This window comes from Coenobita brevimanus, chromosome 94 (genome assembly GCF_032717465.1).
Source record: "Coenobita brevimanus isolate Jiangsu-jjx chromosome 94, ASM3271746v2, whole genome shotgun sequence".
Taxonomy (NCBI): domain Eukaryota; kingdom Metazoa; phylum Arthropoda; class Malacostraca; order Decapoda; family Coenobitidae; genus Coenobita; species Coenobita brevimanus.
The window spans coordinates 16,377,365-16,403,740 of NC_137047.1; the positions used below are offsets into that span (position 1 = coordinate 16,377,365).

At 41.2% G+C, this 26,376-nt stretch overlaps 1 protein-coding gene across 1 annotated transcript; it reads left to right on the forward strand.

Moving 5' to 3' along the window:
* The first annotated feature begins 564 nt into the window (after positions 1–564).
* LOC145413013 (gamma-aminobutyric acid receptor alpha-like) lies at positions 565–24,789 on the forward strand. Its single transcript, XM_080282833.1, has 12 exons — positions 565–635; positions 4,341–4,415; positions 5,978–6,078; positions 6,572–6,639; positions 11,113–11,333; positions 13,213–13,295; positions 14,692–14,826; positions 15,790–15,942; positions 17,302–17,435; positions 18,524–18,670; positions 22,762–22,866; positions 24,574–24,789. Exons 1-12 carry the CDS (start codon positions 565–567, stop codon positions 24,787–24,789), a joined length of 1,509 nt encoding a protein of 502 aa, XP_080138959.1.
* Positions 24,790–26,376: the final 1,587 nt, after the last annotated feature.

Consider the following 26,376-nt stretch of genomic DNA (forward strand, 5'->3'; position numbering starts at 1 on the left):
GGAGAAAAAGAAATGGAGGTAACGAAAAAAAGGAAAGAAGAAGACGGAAGAAGGAAGGAGAAAAGGAGAAGGTAAGAAACAGGCGAGGGAAACTGAGAAGAGGAAATGAAGACGATGACAAGAAATAGAAGAATATATGGATGAGAGAAATGGAACATGGAAGAGAAGGAACAGAGGGGAATACCGAAGAATAGAAGAAAAACAGAGCAAAAAAGGAATAGGATGAAGAGGAAGAACGACGAAGAGTGGGGAGGGAACGAAGAGAGAGAGGAGGGAACGAGGAGAAAGGTGGGAAATAGGAAAGGGAGGGAGGAGAGTGAGGGAGAAGTGAGTAATACAATCTGCAACATCAATTATAACTCAACTCTTCTCCCACCTTGCTCCTTTTCTCTTATACACATTCTCTCTCTCTCTCTCTCTCTCTCTCTCTCTCTCTCTCTCTCTCTCTCTCTCTCTCTCTCTCTCTCTCTCTTTCTCTCTCTCTCTCTCTCTCTTAAACTTCAGTGTTGGCTGTCTGTATCCCCTCTCCTCTCTCTAACTCTTTCTCTGTCTGAGCAGGTCGAGATGTTGAGCTGGCGAGGACATCTCCTTCTGGCTGTTCCCTGCTGCCTGCTCCTCTCTCCCAAAATCAGCAGGTGAGAGAGAGAGAGAGAGAGAGAGAGAGAGAGAGAGAGAGAGAGAGAGAGAATGTGACGATACTTGGCTAACTTTTGCCACAGGCTAATTAAAAAAAAAATGCTATCAATCTTTACCCAACCGGTTAACTATGTATCTTGTCACTGTATTTTAACCCATTTCACCATAACGGTTTTAAAAATGAATTCTTGCTATCTTGAGACGATTTTATTCAGCTCAGAACCTTCGAGAACTGGGAGGGTTACGCACAACCTTCAATAAGCCCTCCACTATCAGATATCTCCCAAGCTCCAAACGCCATGATGCAGCAAGAATGACACAAAAATGACGTCCCAGGGCTCATGGGTTTAACCGGACACAGTGCGTTATGCTTTTTATAACTCTATGTAATACTTTCTGAAATCCTGATCAACGCCTTCACTGCTAGAGGCTTCATTGTGTACCTTCTGTAACTGTATTTTAGCTCTTTCACTTTTCCTTCCCCCCTTGCAATCATCCTTCCTCCCTTTGCAACCTCCATATTCCCCTTGCAACCTTCCCTCCTCTTGCAACCTCTCTTTTCTCCTTGCAACCTTACCTCACTTCATTGCAACCTTCTCTGTCAACTTGCAACCTCAATCCTCCCCTTCCAACCCTCGTCTCCCTCCCTTTGTATCCTTTCCTCACCACCTAGCAACCTCCCATCTCTCCTTACAACCTCTCTCTTCCCCTTGCAACCCATCTCCTCCCTTGCAACCTTCCCGCTCCCCTTTCAATCCTTCCTCCTCCCATTGCAGCCTACTTTCATCCCTTATAACCTTCCCTTCTTCCGCTGCAACATTTCCTCCTCCATTTGCAACTTCCTTCTTCCCTTTGCAACATCCCCTCCTCTTGCAACCTTCCCGCCTGCCCGTGCAACTCGTCCTCTCTCCCCTGCAACCGTCCTAAGTCACTAACTTCTTCCTGCTAACTCAGTCCCCCCTCTAACTTCTCCTTGTACGTAAACAATGGCAAAGTCTCTCTCTCTCTCTCTCTCTCTCTCTCTCTCTCTCTCTCTCTCAACCATGCGCTAATTTTTTTGGAAAAATTTGAAATTTACAGAATTAATATTCTGACCTCGAAATCTTAAATTGTTATAAGGAAAAATGACAACTCAAGATGCAAAAAAAAAAAGGGTGGAGGTGGGCGAGTGGGGATATATAGGTATTCGCAGATATAAGTTTTAATTTAGGGTGCATATTTGGGGAGATATTTTCAGACTTAAGGGATATAGGTTTAACTCAAGATCCTGAATTAGGGAAATACTTTAAGGATTTTAGGGACATAGGTTTTAACTCAGACCTCAAATAAGGGGGAATATTTAGCAGATTAAATATTTAGTAAATTTAGTAATTTTTTTCCCCCCTTCTTCTCGACTATAATTCATTATCTTACTGTCTCTACCTTTTGTTCCTTTCTTCTCTCCTTTATCAGTTTGCGCCCCTTTCATTCTAATTTTTTATATTCGGTTTCTTTCTTCTCTTGTCTTTATTTCCGTCCGATTACAGCTCACTGTTTTTATTGATCCTGTTACTTCCTCCGTTTTACCTTCCTTTTTACTGTTTTCCGTACCTTCCTTGTAGCTTTCATCTTTCATTTTTCCGAAATTGAGCCTTTGCCCTCCTGGTCCTCATCTTTTTGACATAAGTGAAAAATAATACAATAAACACTATCACCTATTCTTGAACCTATAACAACTAAGCATAACACTTCCACCTATTTAGTTTATCTATTTCTTTCTATCTACCCAGACATGCCTTAAGCCAATGTTTTCTAAATGTCCTTACAAGAACCAAGCACGATATAATTACATTCAAGAGGGGAAAATGCACTGGTAACTCCATTCTCCCAAGACCTCATTCACTATTGTTAAGTTTCCCTTTTTTTTTTTTTTTTTTTTGGCCTGCTCATTATTTCGTCATCGTTATCCAGGTCTCTTTATGCTCCCTGCTCACGCTAATTATTGCACACTCAGCAGTTTTCGCTATTTATTAATGCTTTCGCTATTATTTCTCTGCTGTTATTTAATCAGCATACCCCTTCACTACTATGACAGTGTTCTTTTTATCTACCTGTACATAAAGTTTTTCATACCAAATAAATTTGATTACTTTCCTATGTTAAAAGTAATTCAACGCGTATGCTTGTCACAGGTTCTGTTATCCCTTTATATGGTGTCTTTATATTTACAGGGCATTTTATTTTTGCTACCTTTACACGATTTAATTCAGCTTAGGGGAGACGCTTTGTGGTGAAGAAAGTAATGAAAGCTCTGTATGGCTAAGGAGTGCTAAATCACCACTCTGTTCACCATCACCATCCCGTCCATCAGTTCATCCACCAATCCACCAGCCCACCACGATCCGCCAGTCTATGAATCCCATCTGTTCGTATTTATCCACTTATCCACCAGACCACTACGAGCCACTTGCCTATGAATTCCAACTATATCCACACATATTAATCAGCCCACCAGCCAACCATGATTCCCCTGTTTATGAATTCCATCTGCCCATTAGAAAACAACAATTTTCTTCTTGTAAAATGATTGCTAAGAAGTAGGAATGGCAAAAGTGCACAGATAAGAGATGAATAAAGCGCAGAAACAAGAGAGCAATAAGAATAGGAGGAGATTTGGAGACCCATACCCATTACTACCTTCCACACTTGAGCCACAAACTTGTAGCTGGTGGTAGGTAGTAATGGGTATAGGTCGCCAAACCTCCTCCCATCCTGAATGCTCTCTTGTTTCTGTGTTTTTTTCATCTCTTCTCTGTGTACTTTTGCCATTCCTACTTCCTGAACAATCATTTTAGAGGAAAATTTTTGTTTTCTTATTTGATGATCTTTTTGTGGATGTATAATTGTGTATAAAGCAAGTGTTAGACTTGGACTGTTACGTGCACTGCATACTGGAAGACTAAAACTAGGGTACCTTCCCGTGAAGTGTTTTGGTACGTTCTTTAACTGTAAGAGAGCTGTAGCTAACCAATATTGCGAAAAATGGCGTACTTACAGGTAACCGCGATGCGGTTTTCAGGCCGTAACTCACGTGCCGTAGCCTGAATGCTTTTCTAAACATGAAAAGAAACATCTACACTCGACAAGCAGCGTTTTGGTGTATAGTGTGCTCGCGTACGCCTTTTTGTTTTGGAGATATGACTGATAAAAAGGAAAGAAAGAAAGAACAAAAGAAAGAAAGAAAGCAAGCAAGCAAAAAAAAAAAGAACAAAACCGATATTTTTGCGGTTCGATTTTGCGATTCCTACAAGGTAAGCAAGGCTTGCGAGTAGTTTTGCCCTTGAACAGCTAAGGTCTTTTAGTTCATAAGCTCAGAACTGGGCTTTGTGACCGTTTTCGCGCGACTACTGCTATACCCTATGTACAATACGCCATATTGAACCTGCGCCATTCCTGCTTACGGAGCAGCTGCCGCATCCCGTGATATCCACCAACTTACCAGCCCACTAAGATCCACTTCTCCTTGTGTGTGTGTGTGTGTGTGTGTGTGTGTGTGTGTGTGTGTGTGTGTGTGTGTAGATAGACAGATAGATAGATAACGATACTGAGACAGACACATAGATGGGTATTCACTCATCTACCAGCCCACTGCGGTCCACCTGTCAATGAATTCCAGCTGTCTATGTACATCTACCTGGCTGCCAATTAATCTAAGTCTTTGACAGGGGTGACTGGGAGACGAGAGAGGCCTACAGGGGCGTCAACCACATCAGGAAGAACCTATCGCATATCTCCGCCAGGTGAGTGAATTTTAAGCGATAGGGGTGACTAGGATGTGCACTCTCGGCTGGAATATTGTTCACCTTCATGGAATGGATGTGGTGCGGTTGCACTAAAACAACTAGACAAAATTCTGAACAAAGCCGTTAGAATTATTAATAACCTTACTTTTACAAGTGAACTACCTCCCCTACAAGTAAGAAGGAATGTTGTATCCCTTGCATTATTTTACTGTTACTTCTATTGAACATGCTCAGACGAAGCTGCATCCATTGTGCCACTTCACCATGCCTTTCCCCGCGCTACACAGGCATCTAGTAGCGCTCATGACTGGACTGTCACACTGCCATATTGCAGAATTTCTGCCTATCAGAATTCTTTTATTCCCCGAACTGCATCTCTTTGGAACTTGCTTCCCCAGAAAGATTTCCCCTCAAATTTCAACCAACGGCTGTTCAAGTCCAACTGTTATAGATTTTTTATGAATGGAGGACACCTATAATCTGGCGTGTATGTTTTTTTTTTCTTCCCATGTTCTGATATTCAAAAAATATATATAAACTTGCACCACTTAAGTCGTCTTTTGTTTTTCTTCCTCTGCTTTATCCTGCCCACAAAGAAAACCATTCTTTCTCATCTCTCTCTCTCTCTCTCTTTCTCTTCTTCTTCTTCTTCTTCTTCTTCCTCCTTCTCACACATTGTATTTCTCTTCCATTCCTCTTACATAAGCTTGTACCACTTGAGTTTTGTTTTTCTTCCTCTTCTTTATCCTCTCTCTCTCTCTCTCTCTCTCTCTCTCTCATTTTTCTTTCTTCTTTTTTTTCGTTCTTCATTCGCTTTTCTCCCATTTACAAATATTACCATTCTCTCGTTTCTCATTATCCCTTTCCTCCCATGCCCTTCCTTCACTTTTTTTCCACACTCCTCGTCCTTCATTTAGTTTCTTCTTTTCATTTTTTTTCGTGCATATACTTCTTTTCATTCCAACTTCTCTTCTCCTCCATTTAACTCCTCTTCTTTACTTTCTTCTACTGCCCACTCATTCATTAGTCTTTTCCTCCTCCTTACCTCTCTTCATTCTATATCTTCTCCATTATCCCATCCCTTCTCCATCACACTCCTTTCTGCCTTTCCACTTACCTAAACTCTCTATCTTCTTATCCCTCATTATTCCTCCTTTTTCTTCTACCAAAAATTCCATTTCCCATTTTCTTTTCTACCTTCCCAACCTTCTTCCTTATTCTTCAGTTCGTCCTTCTTTCCTCTCCCATTCCCTACCTTGCCTTCTTACTTTTCTCTTCCTCCCCATCCTTATCCCGTATACTTCTCTACTTCCCCACTCTTCTTTTTTTTTTTTTCTATTTGCCTTCATCTCATTCTCCCACTTCTTCCTCACTCTTCTTCCTTACACTTTCCTTTCCATTCCCACTACCTTTCCTCGGTGTCTTCGTACCCCTCATTCCTCTTCCTTTTCTTTTTTCTTTCTATATTCCCCTTCCCTCTTATTCTCCTCCTCCTCATTTCTTTTCCTTTTTTATTTATCTCATCCCACTTTTCCTTCTCCCTCTCCCCCTCCCCCCAGGGCTGGTCATGTACACCACCTCTCCTCCACGGGCAACATCTCCATCCTCCTGGACAACCTGCTTAAGGGGTACGACCAGAAGCTCAGGCCTTCATTCGGAGGTAGGATACGACTTAATATTTACGGCACCATAATGCTGACCTCACCAAGATTTCATTACTACTCGCTGGCTATTCCATTCATTCTCGTCTCTTGCTGCCACCTGGTGAGTGCATCGCTTTAATAAAGGCGTTCCTGGACTTAAAGAGTTTCAAAATAAACTACACTTTTATTAGTTACGACAAAGTGAGATTATTTTTTTCCTTCTTTCTTTGAGCTATCGCCACTCGCCAGTCATTCTATTTATCCAACAAATCTCTCCTGGTAAAATGGTTCAATCCCTGACGCGATTTTAATTTGAGGCAAACCTCGTCTTCGGAATGTGTTAACAGCAATAAATAAAATAAACCATAAAATAATAATAACATTAATATGATGATGATGATGACGATGATGATGAAAATAATAATAATATAACCTGATGTAATTATTCTGACAGAGCTAACACTTAATTTCCCTGATAATATTTCACCGTCACTTGTCATCCACCCCCAGGAGCGCCTACCACTGTGGAGATCGACATAGAAGTGCGCAGTATGGGCCAGATCTCTGAGATGGACATGGTGAGTGACTCCCCCCCTCCCCTCTCTCTCTCTCTCTCTCTCTCTCTCTCTCTCTCTCTCTCTCTCTCTCTCTCTCACAGTCTACTGTAACGAGCACAGAACCATTACTAACAATTTTACACACACACACACACACACACACACACACACACACACACACACACACACACACGCACACACACACACACGCACATTCACAGTCTACTATAACGAGCACAGCACCATTAATGACAATTTTAAACACACACACACACACACACACACACACACACACACACACACACACACACACACACACACACACACACATTTACAGTAATCAACGCAACTAAAAGAAAATTATAATGACTAAACATTGGTTATTCCACAAATCTCCAATGTCCATCAATAACGAATAACACTACATCGGTAGCTGTTTTTACGAAAAGATGCTCTGAAACAAACCACTGCTGCATCACATACCATTAGTCCGTACTGCATACCGTACTCTATGAATAGCTATGTCATGCTTGGAATACTACTATGACCATTACAAAGACTGTAGAGAGGAGTACAGCGTGTAACTTTCCTATGCTTGTTATAGTAGTATGGAATGAAAGTCTGGGAGGAGAGCAGATGATGATCAACTGGAGAGAAATATATAAGTTTGGATAAAATATGAAACTGACATAAAAGGTGGAGCTATAGACAGATAAAAACACTGTAGCGGCAATTCAAACGCAGGAGATAGGTTATGACAGATGCATCATTTCTACATCATGCTCTCTAAATCTCAGGCCACAAAATAAACCTACTTCCAACGCCTGTCATGTGTGTGTGTGTGTGTGTGTGTGTGTGTGTGTGTGTGTGTGTGTGTGTGTGTGTGTGTGTGTGTGTGTGTGTGTATTTTCCTAGACCCACATCTATTTTTTATCCCTCCTTCATTTCCTTATAATCTTTTAACCTCGCTCCTTCTTCCTCAACTCTCCCTCACTCCTCCTTCCCTTCCTTCTTCCACTCCCCCCCTCCCTCGTGTCCCTCACTCTTCCCTCACTCCTCACCTTCGTCCCTCCCTTCCCCTCCCCCTTCTTCCTTCCTTATTTTTGCAACCATTCCCTCCCTCCTTCTCTACCCTCACTCCCTCTACCCCCTTTCCTCCTTCTTCCTTCTTTCCCTCCTCTCTCTTCCCTCCTCTTCTCCCCCGTACTCCCACTCACCCTTTTTCTCCCTTCACCCTTTCTCCCTCCATTCACTCTCCTTCCTTCCTTCCTTATTTCCCCTCCCGTCACTCCCCCCTCTTCTACCTTCTCTCCCATATTACCTCCCCTTTCACCCTCTCTCCCTGCCTCTCTCTCATATTTCCCCCCCACCTCCTCCCCCACTCTCCCCCTCTCCCTCCATCCATCCTTCCCCCACTCTTTCCTCCCCGCCTTCGTCAAATCTCAGGTCGCCTCGGTGATTTACATTTGATCTTCAATATTGGCCCCGACAGACGCCAATTTCGTCTCTACCCCAGACACACACACACACACACACACACACACACACACACACACACATGTAAACTAAAACTGTCGCACGCTGCCACAGACACTAGCTAACACTAGTTAACATTAATGATACTTGAACTGCACGCAAACTATAAGTCATGCACACCTTGTCACATGCAACCAATCTCTCACGTCTCTCGCACAAATAGTATTTCAAGCATACGCGTAAAAATAACCACACACACACACACACACACACACACACACACACACACACACACACACACACACACACACACACATTTTCCTCTCAATATCTTCCCATTTTCTCAATCAACACACGCCTTTCCTCTTCCTCCAGAGTCAACACCACCTCACACACGCCCTACTCTCCCTTTCCCTGCCTCACCCCAGTACCTAGCTCTGTCGATTTTGGTCAGTATTATACCTGACATTAGAGGCTTCGTTACCTCTTCCTTTGCTGTTTATTTTGATTACACCTTAATGTTCTCTTGAAAGCCGTTTATATAATTTTGATATCGACAGAGCTTGCATTAATGAGATACAAGATGTTGAAGCTTAATGTGCAAAATAATTCGTTAGAGAACACGTGTTAGAATTCCCTCGAGTCATTCAGAATACGACCCTTACCCTCCGTCCTTTTACCTCCCCAGGGTCGCAGTCTCTTCTGATTAGGAGGCTTTCTAGCACCACTTCCTTGGGGACTTATTTTGCACATTATCCGATATCATTATCTTACGATTTTTTCTACACCAACGTATATTGCATAAATAAAGTAGTCACACGAATATATAATGTGGGTTCCTAGCACCTCTTCCTTGCCGAACCATTTTGCATATTGAACCATATTATTATTCTCTCACATGAAATTTTTTTAAATGTTAGTACAGGTTCCATAAATAACACAAAATTATATTAGCGTAGCCTAACATATGCAGGAAAAAGCTGGTAAGGAAAAAGTGCCAAAGATACTCCACCTTAACCGATGAGAATACGGGCTCCAAGTTCTTCTTACTCCCTCCCCCACCATCAAAGCTCCTCCTCTATTCTATCTTCCCATCATTCTTCTCCATTAATTAATACAACTTGCAGTGTCTCTCCTCTCGCCTCTCGCTTTCCTTCTTTAATTTTTCTTTCCTCTTCTCTTCAGTCACCTCATTTTTTCTCTCATCTTCTCCTCCTCCTCTTCCTCCTCCTCCTTCTGCTTTTTCTTCGTCATCATCATCTTCTTCTCCTCCTCCTCTTCCTCCTCCTTCTTCTTCTTCTGCTTCTTTTTTGTCATCAACTTCTCCTCTTCCTCCTCCTATCCTCTCCCCTTCTCCTTCCCATCCATTCCCCTCCCATCTACATCATCCTCTTCCTTACTCTTCTCCTTTCACCTTCTTTCTCCCCCCTCCTGCCCCTTACCTTCCTCTTTCCCCAGTATCCCTTCCCTTCCCTTTCGCCTCTCCCATTACACTCCCTTTTCTCCAATCAAGTGCAATTTCCCAGAGACAGTTCCCAAAGCCCTCTAACAATCACTTTTCTTCTTTTTCTTTAATGTCTTTTATCAGTCACTCTTATATCTTCTTTTACCTCCCCACCCCACACCCATTTTACTCTTTCGATTGATCATTGTTATTTATGTCTTCTTTTTTACTCACTCCAGACAATTGTATTAAGGTTAAGAAAGAACCCTCATACTGAAGGGGTTATAAAAAAAAAAAATCCTTCCTGAACGTCTTTTCTATGAAGTCTCTTACTTTACTCTTGCTACCGCCAGACAATTCTTTTTACCTTAAGGTACCTCGAACCGCAGGATTTAAATTCACTCTGCCTTCCCACACCAATTCGAAATAAATCTCCTCTACACACTCTACCCCTCTTCTGTCTTCACGATCACTAAGTTAATTAATTTCCCCTACGTCTCATATCTCTTTCCTCTCTCCCACCTCTTTTTTTTTTTTCCCTCCATGTCACACCAATTTAATCACCTCTGCCTCTACCCACCCTCAACTCACAACAAACCATCCTAAACTCACTCTGTCTTCCTAAAATCAAAATAACGTTACTCTAACTTCCCAACCAGCACCAAACCATCTTACACACCATCTGCCTTCGAAATTCAGACACCATCCTAAACAAGCTCTGCTATCCCATCCAACACCAAAGTATACACCCCTCTGTTAATCCAACTCAACATATCCTAATCACTCTAGGCTATATTCCCAACTAATATTCATCTAAAATTCTTTTATCCCCCATCACCCAAAACTTACTTTCCGTCTCTCACCTTCTCCCTCAAAAAATACCTTAATTGTCATTTCCTTTCCAAGTTAACCTTCCCAAGCATCAACAGCTATCATTCATTCTACCACAATAACTACTGCCTCTTCCTCATCCTCTCTCCACTACCATACTCCCTTTCCTTCTATTCACCTCCACCACTGTCAGAACCCCTTCCCTCTCTCCACCATCATACTAAACACCCTTTCTAAACTTACACTAACAGAACTTCTCTCTCTGTCTACACCTCCACCACAGTAATCCCTCCCTTCCTCCTTTCCGCCACTATCACCCTAACGCCCTCCACTGCATCACAATCTTTAACCCTACCCTTCAATAACTAATTTCTGTCTTCTGAACTATTTCCACTATTACCACCATCCCAATCCCTCTACTCTTTCCCTTCTTCACCACCGCCAAAACAACTTAATGCCCCTCCCTCCTTCACCATCACCATCCTAATATTTTTCCCTTTCCTTTCCTCCACCATCCTAACCTCCCCCTTTTCCGTACCACCTTATTCCACGACCACCACTATCCTAATTTACCTTTCTTTCTCTTCTCCACCACCACTAAGAACAACAACCTAACACCTCTCACTTCTAAACTTCCCATCCCAATCTACCCAAACTTTCCTACACCTCACCAGCTTACTCTCACCACCACCCTTTCCTCACCTCTACCGCCACCCTAACCTAGTCCTATTTCCCACCACCAGAGCTTTTCCATGGACTGTTACTTTCGTCAGTCGTGGGTGGACGAACGACTGGCCTTCTCCCACCTGGACGAGGACTTCACCCTATCTCTAGCCGTCCTGGACAAGCTGTGGAAGCCAGACACCTTCATCTACAACGGCAGGAAGAGCTACGTCCACCTCATCACCACACCAAACAAATTCGTCAGGCTGTATCGAAGCGGCAGAATTCTGTACTCATCCAGGTAGGGACTTCGCATTAGTCCAGTAAAAGAGGGCAGGCACACGCACAGGCTAGATGAATGGATAAGATGACAGAACGAAAGAAATGGAGGTATGAGATGGAATGAAAGGAAGGGTGAAGGAGAGACGTGAGGTACGAATGATGACGGAATAGGCGGGAAGAGCTGCATTCACCTTATCGTCATGCGAAACGAATTTATCGTGCTTTATCGATGTGGAAAGACATTTAATTCGTCTACGGGAGGGATCAGGTGAATGGATGGAAGTGACGGTCAGATAGAATAAAGGAAGAATCAGCTGATGGGAAAAAACGAGTTATAGATGGAATGACAGAATGAAAAATGATGGATGGGAGGAAGGAAAAGAGGAGAGATAATGTGAAGGATGAATGGATAGATGGCTTAATAGACAGGAAGGAAAGAGAGGGACAAGAATGGAGTGGAATGAAGAAAGAATATGTAACAAAAAAAGGAGAAAGATAGGATGTGATGGTTGGAAGAAAATTAATAAAATGAAACAGGGGAAGGGATGGAAGGAGCAAGAGACTGATAATGAAGTGGAGACTGGAGTGTTGGAGAAAAGAAAGTACTAAAGTAGTATACCGTACCCTAGTTACAGAGAGGAAAGAAGGAAGTAGACACGATGGAATGAAATGGAAACGAAAGGAAAAACTAAAAAGAAAACTGGGAAGGAAAATACAAGGAGAATAGAGAGAGGATCAGTGAGGGGCGGAAGAATAGGGAAGGTGGCAAGGGATAAGCAGGGATAGGATGGAATGGGACCACTAAAATGCAAGGATGGAAGGATGTAAAGAGAGAATGAAGAAAATTAATCAGAAGAAAAATGCAGAGGACAGTGTGAGAAGAAATAATCAAAGAAAACAAAGTGACCAAAATGAAGGAGGAATTCTAAGAAACAACAGAAATGCGAACATTAAAACAAAGTGGGGGGGGGGGGAGAAGAGGACTCGGCCGTGTGTAGGAGATACGAGACGAAACGGGATAACTAATTGAAGAATGGGAGGATTAACAAGATGAGCAGAATGAAGGGAGTGGAAGGGGTAGGAAGAGAGGGTGGGGGATGAAAACGGGTGGGAGAATGGGGGTAACAAACTAGGCAAAATGACACCCGTAACAAATAATATCCTGAAACCGACTCTACAGTATACTAGATTTATCACGAGAGAGAGAGAGAGAGAGAGAGAGAGAGAGAGAGAGAGAGAGAGAGAGAGAGAGAGTCGCAGGTGAACGCCGAGTAACTGACAGACAAAAGAGAGAAACGAAGGGAGATGACGATTGAAAAAGTTAGAGCGAGGTGAATGAAGATGTTGGACGAGAGAGAGAGAGAGAGAGAGTAGTAGTAGTAGTAGCAGTAGGTGAACGCCAAGTAACTGAGAGACAAAAGAGAGAAACCAAGGGAGATAACGACTGAAAAAGTTAGTGAGGTGAATGAAGAAGTTGGACGAGAGAGAGAGAGAGAGAGAGAGAGAGAGAGAGAGAGAGAGAGAGAGAGAGACAGACAGACAGACAGACAGACAGACAGAGACAGAGAGAGTGACACACACACACACACAAACTGCTAGACAAACTATTATTATAATTATTATATCATTCGTGCTAACACAATACCCTGGTTCCATCCCACGTCGATAGGCTATAGTCTATTTAAAAAAAAAAAAAAAAAAAAAAAAATCTCGGGTGGGCATTAGCAGTGACGATGGCGATGACGATGACCATGATTACCCATTTCACGTATTAATAGGATGAGGGGTTAGGATGATGATTATAACGACCACGATAATGACAATAACAAAGATGACAATGCCAATGACGACGATAATAATAACGATGAATATTCTAACCTACTACAACTGCGCTCCAGGCTAACCATCAACGCCAACTGTCCCATGAACCTGTACAACTTCCCCATGGACACCCAACGCTGCCCCCTCAAGCTCGGTTCATGTGAGTACTTTCTATGAACCTATATACTGCTTTTATATGTTTCCTTCATGTCTATTTCTTTCATGTCCTTCACTACGAAAAGTCACTCTGGAGTAAAGACGTGTGGTAATGGCAAGGTCAAGATAAAAATTTCTAAAATTAATATTTTTGTCATCACAGTTTGCAATGAGAAATGACAAGTTAAAGTGTTTTTTATTTCTAAACCTACATCTCCTTACGACATGTATTTACACTATTTCTCCTTGGCCCATTCTACTACTTGGTCCTTCTTAGCATAATCGTCTGGAAATACCAACATATAAACTATTCTGCTGAAGGAGGATAATGGAGACCCATTCAATTACTCCTCTTTGGCCCTTTCACTGGTGGTAGCGAGAATGAGATAGTTATTCCATATCTTCTATTTTCCGATTCATTCTTTTTTCAAGACTTCACTATGATAACATTTACCAGAGACTCTTTAAAACCCTCTACTCCCATGGTTGTTCTTTACCATGATCTTCATGTTACTATGTAACCAATTCGTCCACTTTGCACCCCCTCAGTCGATAATTCCGTACTTCATTCACGTAACTGAGTGATTAATTTGTAATCCTCTCTCCTTGTCACATTTATGTACCTAATTCATATAACCGTCTACAATGGAAAGTAAACCCCTTCTACTCCCACAGTCGATAACTCTAAATGATAATGCTACTAGTCTAAACAGTTTTGTAATTCCATCAACCTACCCTATTTCTACACCTACTTGCCGTAAGCAATTCATGTAATAAATCGTCTATTCTGCAAACTCCTCTCTTCCCAAGGTAGAACATTCTGAACATAATTTTTTAAAAATCAACATCATATTCTGTAATTCGTTTTTCCCTTTCTCTGCTCCTAAATTACTTAACTACTATATGTAGCTTACCTTCCAGTTTGTTAACCCTTTCCTCCCGAAGTCGCTAATTCTGTACCGTTTTTAAATCATGTAAACAACTGGTTATTATATGTTACAGTCGCTACTTCTAAATCGTTGTCGCTAAATACGTATAGTACCGTTGTCGATAATTTTGTACTGTCGCTACTTGCTCTGTACTACTGCCGCTACATGTGTACCGAAACTTATCCACTATTTTGTAACAGTCACTAAACTTACCACACTGTCACTTGGAATAAAACTGCCACATTTTCACCCGGAGTGTTGCACTGTTGCAACAGATTATCACTTGAATATGATGCTAGTCTCGATGAGGAGATACAGAAAGGATGCAGTGTCGTAGTACTGCTTTTTTTTCTGTCACTGAATTAAGTGAAATAAGCAGTGAATGGACGAAAACCTAGAGCATGTAAGGTGAGAAAACAATAATCCTAAATCTCTTGAACTACCCCACTTCTCTGTATTCCCTTCCCACAGTCGCATACACGACCCGCGATGTGGTGTACAGGTGGAACGAGGAGCGTCAGGTGGTGATCGCCCCTGACCTCATGCTCTCGCAGTTCGACCTCATCGCCACACCTTCAGGCTTTGAGAACACCACCAGGAGGGCCGGTAAGTTGGAAAAGGGCGGAACGTAAGTGAAGACTCTGGTACACAAACTATAAAATCATCATCATCATCGTCTTCGTCATTGTTGTTATTTGCATTCCTTGTTGTCAGTTAGTCCTCTCATGAAGCAACAGACGGTGTCACACTTTATCACACCCTTATACTGAGGTAGCCTTGCCTGAGTTATTCCATTCAGGATTGGCGTGCTGTACTACCATGTTTGTAACATAGTGGATGATCTTTTGAAGACCACTTACGACTGCTTTAAAGATATCCAGCTGGTTATGACCGACTCTGTAATCATGGGATTAGTAGCTTACTTCTCTACCAATGAACCACCACTACCGCCAAAACTTCAGCTAATGTGGTGCTTCTGTCTCCCGCGGAGTTATTGTAAAAACTTAATATTTGAAAGGATGACTCTAAGCAGACAGATATCCCTAAACTGTTCAGGAACAACCAGTAATATAAATTACATGAGTTAACAATGATTCAATGGATCGGATGGTCACAGAAACACAATCATCTTCTTCAGAAGTCGATAGATTACTAAGAAAGAACCAGAAGTGGCATCTCTCAACAGAACTAACAGGAGGGCTCGTGTGACCTGAGGGACAATAGGTTATGCAGGTAGCCTGTGTCAAGGACGGGGGATCTATAAGGTTGGCAGAAGGGTCTTGCTGAAGGGCACAAGGCCCAACTGGGTCTGCTGCTCTCGGCAAGTGGTGCCTTTTATTTTCTTCATGCCAATATCTGCAAGTGCATAACTGCACTTTTGTAAACAAACACTGCTCTAGGTGCAGTTTAACTTGGGTAAAATTAATGGACCTTTAATGACCGACGTGCATGGATTTTACAGTTTCATAACGTACCATAGCTACCCCTGCCAGATATTCATCCTCGCTCCTCACTGCGATACACTATAAAAATGATAATGAACGACAACAACCAAACTCTCTCACACAGGTGAGTTTTCGACCCTACTGGCCAACTTCTACCTGCAGCGGCACATGGGCAACTTCCTGATCCAGGTGTACGGGCCGTGTATCTTGCTGGTGGTGTTATCGTGGGTCTCCTTCTGGCTCAACAGGGAGGCTACGTCGGACAGGATCTCATTAGGTAGGGACGGGAGGGAGGAGGGAAAAAAGGGTGAAAGTGAGGGAAGGAAGGAAAGAAGGGACGAGAGACGAATTATATAGCCTAGGTTGTTGTTTTTTCTTTTCCCTAAGTGATTTGCTAATATCTTTGGTTCAGTAGGTAGGCTACGTCAGAAAAGATCTTTTTTTGATAGCGAAGAGAAGGGGAGATGGAAGAGCCGCCAAGACGGATCCGGCGCAGACTACAGGAAGGGGGTAATCTATACAAGAGGGAACCACTACTTCCTTAATTTACATTTTTAAGCAATTGGTAACACTTAAATAACTCTGCACCCAGTTAAAGTACGTCAGTTACGGTAACGGTGCTTAAGTACATACAAAAAAGCAAGATCCAAATACACTCGTAGCTAAACGAATTAAAATATTCGTCTTACAAATACTGCAAGACGAATGTTGATTCAAAATGACCCGTTAAGTTTTTAATCTTTATGAATATCAACAGAGGAATGAGATCCTGAGGTGCGATTATAGTTAGAGCAGTAAGTAATAGAAAAGACGGAATCGGATTCGGAAACGAAGTAGGGCAGAAATGAAAGGAAATCAGACCAAGTTTGGTGGTGATGTAAAATAAGTTAAGGACGGTATATTCAACTTAACGGCGTAGGGTAGGGCGAACCAATAACCCCTACATTATGATGACGTATTCTGAAATTTGTTCGTTACCACCAGAGGATTTTTCTTCAACCAGGAAGGATCTCCACTCGCGAGGGGACTAATTACGGCTACCTGGCATAATTAATGTCTCCAGTTGGAAAAAGTCCCCCCTAACCTGAATAAAATATTCTAGTCCTGTTAATAAATTTTAAAAATAATACGTCCACATAATAAAGGGATTAACAGGTAGCCATATAATACGGCATTTGTATACATAATGTGGATAACCATATATGTGCCCCCCCCCAAAAAAAAAAAGGAAATAACTATAAATAGAGGGGCTCGTCCCGTGCCGTCCAAATCATTCTCGGAAATATATTGGACTGTATCTGTAAATATAATTCTAGTCGATATACTCGTACATTTTATTAATTTTTTCGATACTGACTACACCAATGTCTAATATTCCTGTACGGCATTTGTGTATTGCTGCAAATATTTAGTAAAATTGTTTTCAAGCGCAATTTACGTTCTCTCTCTCTCTCTCTCTCTCTCTCCTTTTATCAACAGGATGATTAGTACGAAGAGAAGGAAAAGAGGTTAGGTCAAGATGAAACAATAGGTAAAACGGAAAACAGTGTTAGAGCATACGCTTGATGTTTAGTGTAAGTTGCGTGTTCCTTCTCTTCACCTGCTTACCCCTCACCTCTCGTCCTCCTTCCCGTAGGCATCACCACCGTCCTCACCATGACATTTCTGGGACTGGAGGCTCGGACAGACCTACCCAAAGTCTCATACTCCACCGCCCTAGATCTCTTCGTGTGGCTCTCATACGGATTCATCTTTGCCACCATTATTGAGGTGAGTCTGGGTTACATTTACCGTCTTTATTATCATCATCCTTTATCATTCACCTCTCTTCGTACCATCATCATCATCATCATCTCCTCTCTCTCTCTCTCTCTCTCTCTCTCTCTCTCTCTCTCTCTGGTTCTTACATGGGCCGTTATTATTTTGTCATCTCTGTCTTCCTCATTTACGAATATGATGGTTATTTTTTTAATCTTTCTCATTAAGCTTTTCATTACCATCTTCACTGGTGTCGGAAAGGAAAGCCTTCACTCGGTGACATTAATACAACCGGCCGGCAACAATCCATTAACTCCCTCCATATCCTCTAAAACAGCGTTTCCCAACCTGGGGGGCGCGCCCCCCTGGGGGGGCGTTTGAGATTGCTAGGGAGGGCGTGGGGTAATGAGTTCAACATAGCGCTAGGCCATTCAAATGCATACAAGGTATTCCCAAAGATATGTATGAATAGGAAACTTTGATTGGAAAACTTCACAATCGTCATTTCAAGCAACCACATGTAGTGTTGCTATCTAGTGTCTTAAGCATCCATATGGAACAGATAAAAGCATCGTTGTTTAGGCGTCAGAGGGGTGGCCCGGGTTGGGGGCATCATGAATGCAGTCCTGACCAAAGGGGGGCTCAGTGCTAAAAAGGTCGGGAACCCCTGCTCTAAAAGAAAGGTGATGCGCTGAAGGACGGCAACTTCAATCGGCAGTCCACTGGATATATTATATCCAGATGAGTCTGGAGCTACAACAATACTGCTTCACTCAAATTATATATACAGAGAGAGAGAGAGAGAGAGAGAGAGAGAGAGAGAGAGAGAGAGAGAGAGAGACTGATGGATACATAGATAGATTAAAATGTTTTTTATGGTTTTACTAACACTTCTTTTTAATGAAACTAGTCCCTGCTAACTCTTTCCAGAGTCAGGTCAACAAGTGAGGATTGTTAATTTTGTAAAATTATTAGTTTCATCATTATCTGACTGCAATCTTATTTTAATTTAAAAATCTGAATGTAATATAAAAGACTTTTCAGTATATTAATTGGATTTTTTTTTTCCAACACTGAAAGCAATGCCAATTGTTTTCCAGTTTGCCTTTGTGCACCTCTTCACGAAAGTCGGCTCCGGCGAGGTCTACCTATCAGAGGCTTGTTCAGAAGTGGGATCCGAGGAGGATGCAGAGGAAGAGGAGGAAGAAGAAGGGGAAAACGGAGATGAGGAGGAGCCTGAGACTGAGGTATTTAATAGTACCGGTGACGAAGGGATCATGTACTCGTACTGCACATAGCAGAGAACGGACATGTACAGCCTATAACCTACGAGTACTGTAGGGATCATTAACACAGACTAAAAAATGGCTACATAGATCAAAGTAAATATTGTGCTACTCAAGATATGGTAAATAAAAAAAAAGTATTACATAAGTTTACAGATACTGTACACAATTTCCGATGTATGCATCGCGTAGGCTATTCGCATCGTCTGAACTCGTGCGAGTTTGTTCATTTGGTACTGTACATTAAATTGAGAACAAAGATTTTGACCTAAGTTCTACACCACGTTGGTAAAAAGCACAGTGCTCAGTGCACTAGGTTCTTGATCAACTTCTCCCAATTTAAGAATCTAAGAGAAACTGCCGTATTTCCAAAATAATTTCACTATATAGGCTACTAGTATTTTTTTTTTTTCTAGAACTAGCTTCATGTTCAAACCACAGAGTTATACATATAGAGTGCGCCACCCTGGTTTGAAAGTGACGCAACCGGAAGTGGCTCAGCGGCCATATTGGGATGCCCAGTCTCACGCTCAATTCAAAACAGGTAAGATGTTCTCGCTTCTCTGTGATCAGGAAATAAAATAGAATGGAAATATATTCAAGCACTGCATCAACTTCAAGAAGAGGATGGCCTTCATTTAGGTAATAAACTCAGGGATATCCATCTTTCATGGCACACTCAAAAGATGAAAGTAAAACGTGCTGCGCAAACACTGAGTTCTAGTGTAGCTGATGCATTAATCTTCTGTCGGGATTCATTACATCTCCCACAGTTTAAGGATTGTCAGGGTACAGTTAAATTTCTGCAAATGGCTGATAAACTTTTTGATGTACTGAACTCGAGAAACAAATTTGCTAGAGGAATGAAAGCAGCACTTCAACCTGAGACAGAAGTAGTTTCAATGTCATTCTTAGATCTAGCATTTGCTTATCTAATGACTATCACTAATTCTGATGACATCCTCATGTACAAAACTTCTAGAAAGACACCTTTCATTGTTTTTTTTGGCTGCCATTAAGAGTGTTCAGGCACTTTATAAACAGTTTGTAGGTGTAAATAAGCCACTCCAGTACTTTCTAACTTATAAGCTGTCACAGGATCACTTAGAACTCTTTTTCTGTGCAATTCGAGCATCTGGTGGCTTTCGAAATAACCCTTCTGCGTTAGACCTCATGGCAGCATACAAGAGACTCCTTCTGAGGCATGAAATAAAAATGTCAAACGGGAATGTCTCTGCACAAGACCTCACTGAAGTGCTCACATCTGCAACATCTAGCAGTGTCATGAAGAAAGCTTTAGAGGATAAAACTGAAGATATTATGATGGCAAGAAGATATATCATTCCTCGTAGTCCTGCCCAAGAAGATCATGATTATGTAGACTGTCCAAACTTTACAGATGTGTCAGATTATAAGGAAGCTGCAGTAGGTTACACTGCCGGATATGCAGTTAAAATGGTAAAGAGAAATATTTCATGTCCAGACTGCTTGTCTGCACTTACAGCAACAGAAATTAAGAACAATGATAAAAGTTGTGCATTGATACTGGTTAAGGACAAAGGCGGCTTGATAAAGCCCTCTATGAGTGCTGTGTCTGTCTGCAGATCCACAGAGAAAATATTTCAGAAAATGTTGAAAAGTCATGACAGAGCTACGTAACATTCCCAGAATTTCCTCTCTAGTTGCATATTCTGTATTGAAAGAGACTGGTAGCACTGCATTTAAAACACATAATTCCCATATGTTTGAATGTTCACCTGATAATAATCACATTTTTTCTCTTATTAAAGCAGTGGTGCTTGCATATTGCAAGATACGTTTGCATCATCTTACAAAAGCAACCACTGCTAAAGTAAGAGGCTGTTATGTTAGGAAAACACTAACTAAGTTAGTATTATTTAAGAACCAGTAAGTGAGGGCACTCACCATCCACTCAATTAATGTAATGCTATTAATAAATTGGTATATGTTCGCTTCTAATCGTTGATTTTTGTGTATCCAAAGTAAAATGGTGCGTAGAGACAAGGTAAGGGGACCGGGAATAACTTTTCTTCTCACTTCATTCAGAGCGCAATAGTAATGGAGAAAAGGCTTAAAATAGCTAAAGTAATTATATTGATAACTGCTCTATCTATTTACATCAGGATATAATGCAAAAAACACTCGGGAAAGGTTAGTATTTGTGAATTATGATGAGCTGTACGGGAAGGTCGGGACTCGGTAGAGTGGGCATCCTAAGATGGCCGCCGCGCCGGGCCCGCTGGCTTCACTTATCGCCTATACCACAACACAGGGACGCGCGCTCTATATGTATAACTCTGTGGTTCAAACTGGTAGGTACCTACATATAAAAGGGCAGGATTACTATCGTCACTTTACTTCTTTTTTTCTGAAATTTCTAGGTCTACACCCACCAAGTTTTTTTTTTTTTTTTACTGTCGTATATTTTAATCGTCCTGTACTATTCTGTCAATAAGTTACGGACAAAATTTGTACCCTAAAAATTTAACAATGTGTCTCTACATAAACATGCATGGGATTACCATAATATACCTTAGTTACCCCGATACGCAATTTTCTATCACTCGTATAGCCTTCATTCTCTATTACTGTTTTATGGAGGACAAGCTATGAAACTTTTAAAAGCAAGGTAAGAGGTTGATCCTGGCGTATCAGGTGGATACTCCCCTTTTCACCTTCAGTAAGTAATCGAAAAAATAAATAAATACATCACTGCAATACACTTCGTTATTACTTTTTTTTTTTTTTTTTTTTTTTAAGGATTTCTATGAAAGTCCAAGGGCCTCGAGAACATTCTTGCAAACACAGGTTACTATGCTTTCTTTTAGTCAAACTTGGCCTAAAAATCTCTCTCCATACTAAGCTGTAACAATATATTAATACTACGTCATGATGGTGGCCATGTCGTTTCTGCAACTGAGCTGCGTGAAATAAACCATAAAAGTACGAGAATATGGGCCAAGGTGAAAACTACACTGCGAGGCGGATCAACACGTGATCGAAAGGTGGAGACTCCCTGTTTAAAATTTTAATAAATTAATAAATAAATAAAACCTGAACCTCTAAGAATATAGAAATAGTTTTTTCCCTTACGGTAAGTCACTGCATCGTAATTAATGAATTAATATAGCACTGAGAATAACTAAGTTCAAATCTTGCGCTGATGCCTAAGGTTATGAATCATTGCTAATTTCTGCATGTAACATTCACATTAAAGCCTGCAGTCTCTGTGCTAAGGTAACGACTGTCATCGCACCGAGTTACTAGAAGTGGGACGTGGAGGAAGCGTATCGTTGATACGATAATGATGTTATCCCACAAAATTGGAAACCATGAAAATGGAGGGAGGGAGTGTGAAAACAATGGGCATACAGGCTATTGGCTTACCCGAAAATGGTACCGCACAAGTTAGTGCTACCATGAAAATAACCCACTGGCAAAATCTCAGTACAGACATGACTATGAATCGATGTAATTTTTAATTTTTTTAATATACTTCTTAAATTTTCTTTTACGGAGTTCGCTGGGTCTCTCAAAACATCTGGTCTGACGCTGAGCTTAAGCCATCATTCAGTTTAGAAGCTTTACTAATCGAGCATCTCTCACAGTTGTGTAAACCCTGGCTAATTATTTTCTCCCAAGGGTTGAGGTGTCTTTAAAAATATGCGGGAAGATATGTATATGAAATTATTTAGTGCGTTTTTGTTCAGTATAACATTTTTAAAACATCTGGCAGAACCATCGCTATACCAATGGGAAAATACTGTTTAGCCGACGAATGGGAATGCACTGCAAGATCAGAATATGGACACCAATAAGCTCAGTATCATTTCAGGCGTGCGCTACTGCATCCACTGTCTCATATGACATAAAGAACTACAGTACTAGCTCATATATGAATCTCTGTGATTATTACCCCCAACATATGCACCGAAGACTTACACCTACATAACCTACTGACTTGAGTTTTTTGTCGAATACAACAGCTTATGCCCCACTTGTACATTCTTAAAGTTCTTTTCCCCCCTCAGCCAATAGGAGCCAGCACAACGATGTCTTTGGCTGACAGGGAGCGGCGGAATTTACCCTCATCAGGACCTAACGGCGTGGATGACAGCGTGACGAGAGCGAGACAGGTTCCACACATCCCAACCCTGTCCCGGTGGGGCTCTGGAACACCTACTATGACCACCACCAACACCTCTCCCACAACAGTTACTTGGCACCCCAACACCCCAGAACACTCCCCCAGCCTTCCATGTGTCCACCATCTCTCTCCTAGGGCGACTACTGCAACATCAACCTGGTGCTCCTCGCTCTCCCGGTCCTGGTGGATTTGTAGGCCAGAACTACACACAGCACCACCACCACCACCACCATCTTCTGCCCTACACCCTCCTCTCACCACCACTAAAGTGAGTTGTATATGAATGCAAAAAAATAATTTACTAAGCCCAAAACAATACACAGCATAATCATATCATCTGACCTGCATCCTCTTTTCACCATCACCTGCGTGATATATATATATATATATATATATATATACTATTTAGAATATGTACCATTAATATGTAGTATACGGGTGCTAACACTATTTGAATACGAATCATTAATATTTAGCTAATATAGGCTACGGGTACTTAGCAGAATTACGCAGAGTTGTGCTACATCACCTTGCCACATATCTGCAAAATAAAATAATACATATAGAAGCAACCATGACAATAACAGCAAAACTAATACGAAATTTGACATCACTGTCCTATCACAGATCTACATATTAAGATTCAGAAGTGGAAGACCAAGCTATATTCATATTGGGAAAAGTATTTTCTTTTCTGGGGATATTCAGAAACATCCAAGTCGGGCCGAAGCTGCTGGATCTCCCCAATAGCCTAAAACTGCTTTCCGAACTGTGAACTGATTCTCTCTCTCTCTCTCTCTCTCTCTCTCTCTCATGGCAAGACATTCAATGTCTTTAATTGTATACATACATATATATATATATATATATATATATATATATATATATATATATATATATATATATATATATATATATTGATGCCGAGTTTCAGTTACTTCTCTCATATGCCGTATGATGCGTAAAATCGAATGACACTGCAAGAAAGGTGATCGAACACTGACACTCTTCTGTACTGGGGGTCATATATCTGAGGGTGACAGGGACTTACCTGAGATCGGTAGTGCGCTCTAATAACCGTGCTACTTCAATGGTCACTGCTCCTCTGAACTGTCTGCTTGCATTCCCCCACCTCTACGACGGGCGCGTAGCACCCGTCTACCAGCAAACTCTCATCCCTTTTCTGTCCAACTCTAATGCAAGAATTAACCGTTACTCCCAGTTCTTCATTTATGCAACAGGTCAACTCTGGAACTGTCTCCCTCTGTCTGTATTTCCTGCTAGCTATGATCTCCAGTCTTTCAAACGCAGTGTGTCCAGGCATCTCGAAATGATCGGATCTTGAATATGGCTCTCTCTTGTACTTTGTTTTTCTCTTGGAAGGATCAGTTATTGCGGGCTCGCGGCTTTTGGTTCCTTCCTATAAAAAAAAAAAAAAAAAAAAAAAAACTTACGGGCCAAATTTTTGTTGGCTCCCGAGATTTCTCAACACCTGCCCCTCAGCTACCTATTCTGTACAGAGCGACTTAATATCCTCATTTATGTTACCGGTATGTTATGAAAACTATGTACGTCGATTACAGTAATATACAAAAGTATATGGTAGACAATATCATTGTTAATATACAAAATACAATTAATTTCCTATGCAACCTTGAATGACAGCCTTAATCCTATGCCACCTCTCTCCTGGCAGCTGAAGCCTGGGCATGGGAGGAACCAGCAAGAGCCACCAAGACCTCGCCAAGGGCCACGGGTGAAGCAACAAGTCAACAGAGGATCTCAAATGAACTCAGTGTCCTACATAGACGAGATTTCCAGAGTCCTATTCCCCCTCTCCTTCCTCTGTATAAACCTCCTTTACTGGTACACCTACCTCTCAAACACGACAGCGCTACAGCAGTTCTTTTAAGGGCATTGTTGTAAGATGTTAACTCCTTCAATATGATGGCGTTTGCCTATTATATATACCGTATTTATTCTTGACTTTACTCAACTTTGGAAATATACTGTATATACAGTATACTGTACAGTATCTTTAGTTCAGAAAAGGTACATGAAATCTGTATATCACCTCTCTACCTTATAAACTCATTCCTAAGTCGAATACAATCGTTTGAACGTTGTAAGATTATAATACGTCACGGGAGTGAAGTGGTTGATCCCTAGCTACCAGGACGTCATTTTTACTCTACTTCTGCCTCCTCCAAACGATTTTATTCTGATTACGAGAAACGTTCAAATGCAGGGTTTTAGATTTAACGCTAACCCTTTCACTATTTTCTTTTTTCTTCGTCTAAAGGCATGGGAATAAATAAATAAAAGACGTTTCCGGATTCACATGGTCAAACCATCATCTATTATACAGTTAAATAGTTATATGGTATATACCTGTATTAGACTGCAATAGTATGTGTAGACCGTCTGGCTGGAAGAGTATGTGAAGTTTAATGAATGTAGCAACAATAGGAAATAAAAAAATATATATGGTACATCAATAATAATTTTCTCACCTCGGCTATGTGACACTACGATTAACAGAAGTTCTAGTACTACGGTAAGTGGTACTGAAACAACTAGAGGAAATGCGACTAACACACCAAACAACAGTCAAAATCTAAAGAGATCTTGCTAACCTAATCAATCAAGAAAGTGATTTCTGGTCCCGACATTAGAAACTGATGGCAGAACAGGTGTGGCAGCGACGGTGGGTTACGTAAGACGGGCTATCAAGTAGGCTACACAAAGGAATTAGCGACAGTGAAGAATAAAGAAAAAACGAAAAGGAAAAAGAAAAGCTCAACGAAGTTTCATGACGGCATTAATTTCCGTAACTGGGTAACTACGAAGGAATACAGCAAACTTATTCACGGTAAGGTGTTTTATTTTAACAAACGAATGGTTAAAAAAAAAAAAAAAAAAAAAAAAGCAGCGGTGGTGGTCTGTTGGATGGACGCGTATAGAAATGGTTGAATAAAAAATACGCCTACCCTGACAGAGTAAGTACATGCAAAGTTCTGAGGATGGAGATAAGGAATAGTCTAAAAAAAAAAAAAAAAAAAAAAAAAAAGGCTAAACTAGTTAATACGTGTTGTGAGGAAAGTACCGATAGTCTATCAGCGGCAAACAAGAGTGCAAGAATATGCAATGATTTTGTTTCCAGCTCAGTATCTCTATGAATATCATCTTACAACTGAATCATAAAGAAATTCACTAACGCTATGATACCTGGTTATATATCAAAACTTGCTTGTCGGGTAAAAACTTTACCATCAAAATGGGCACAGCTATATGTAGAACTTCAACTTAAAGGGTTTCACGCAAAAGGTGCCTGCTAGTCGTGACTAACTTCTGCAGTCCGAGGAATGTATTCTTGCTAACTCCAGAAGTTATTATTCAGCACTTAAGTTTTCGAACTGCAACAGTTAAATCTTGTTCTACCCTTCATTAATTCCTTAAGTTTATGTGTTCTATGTTAAGTCCTCTGGAGGCTCTGGAG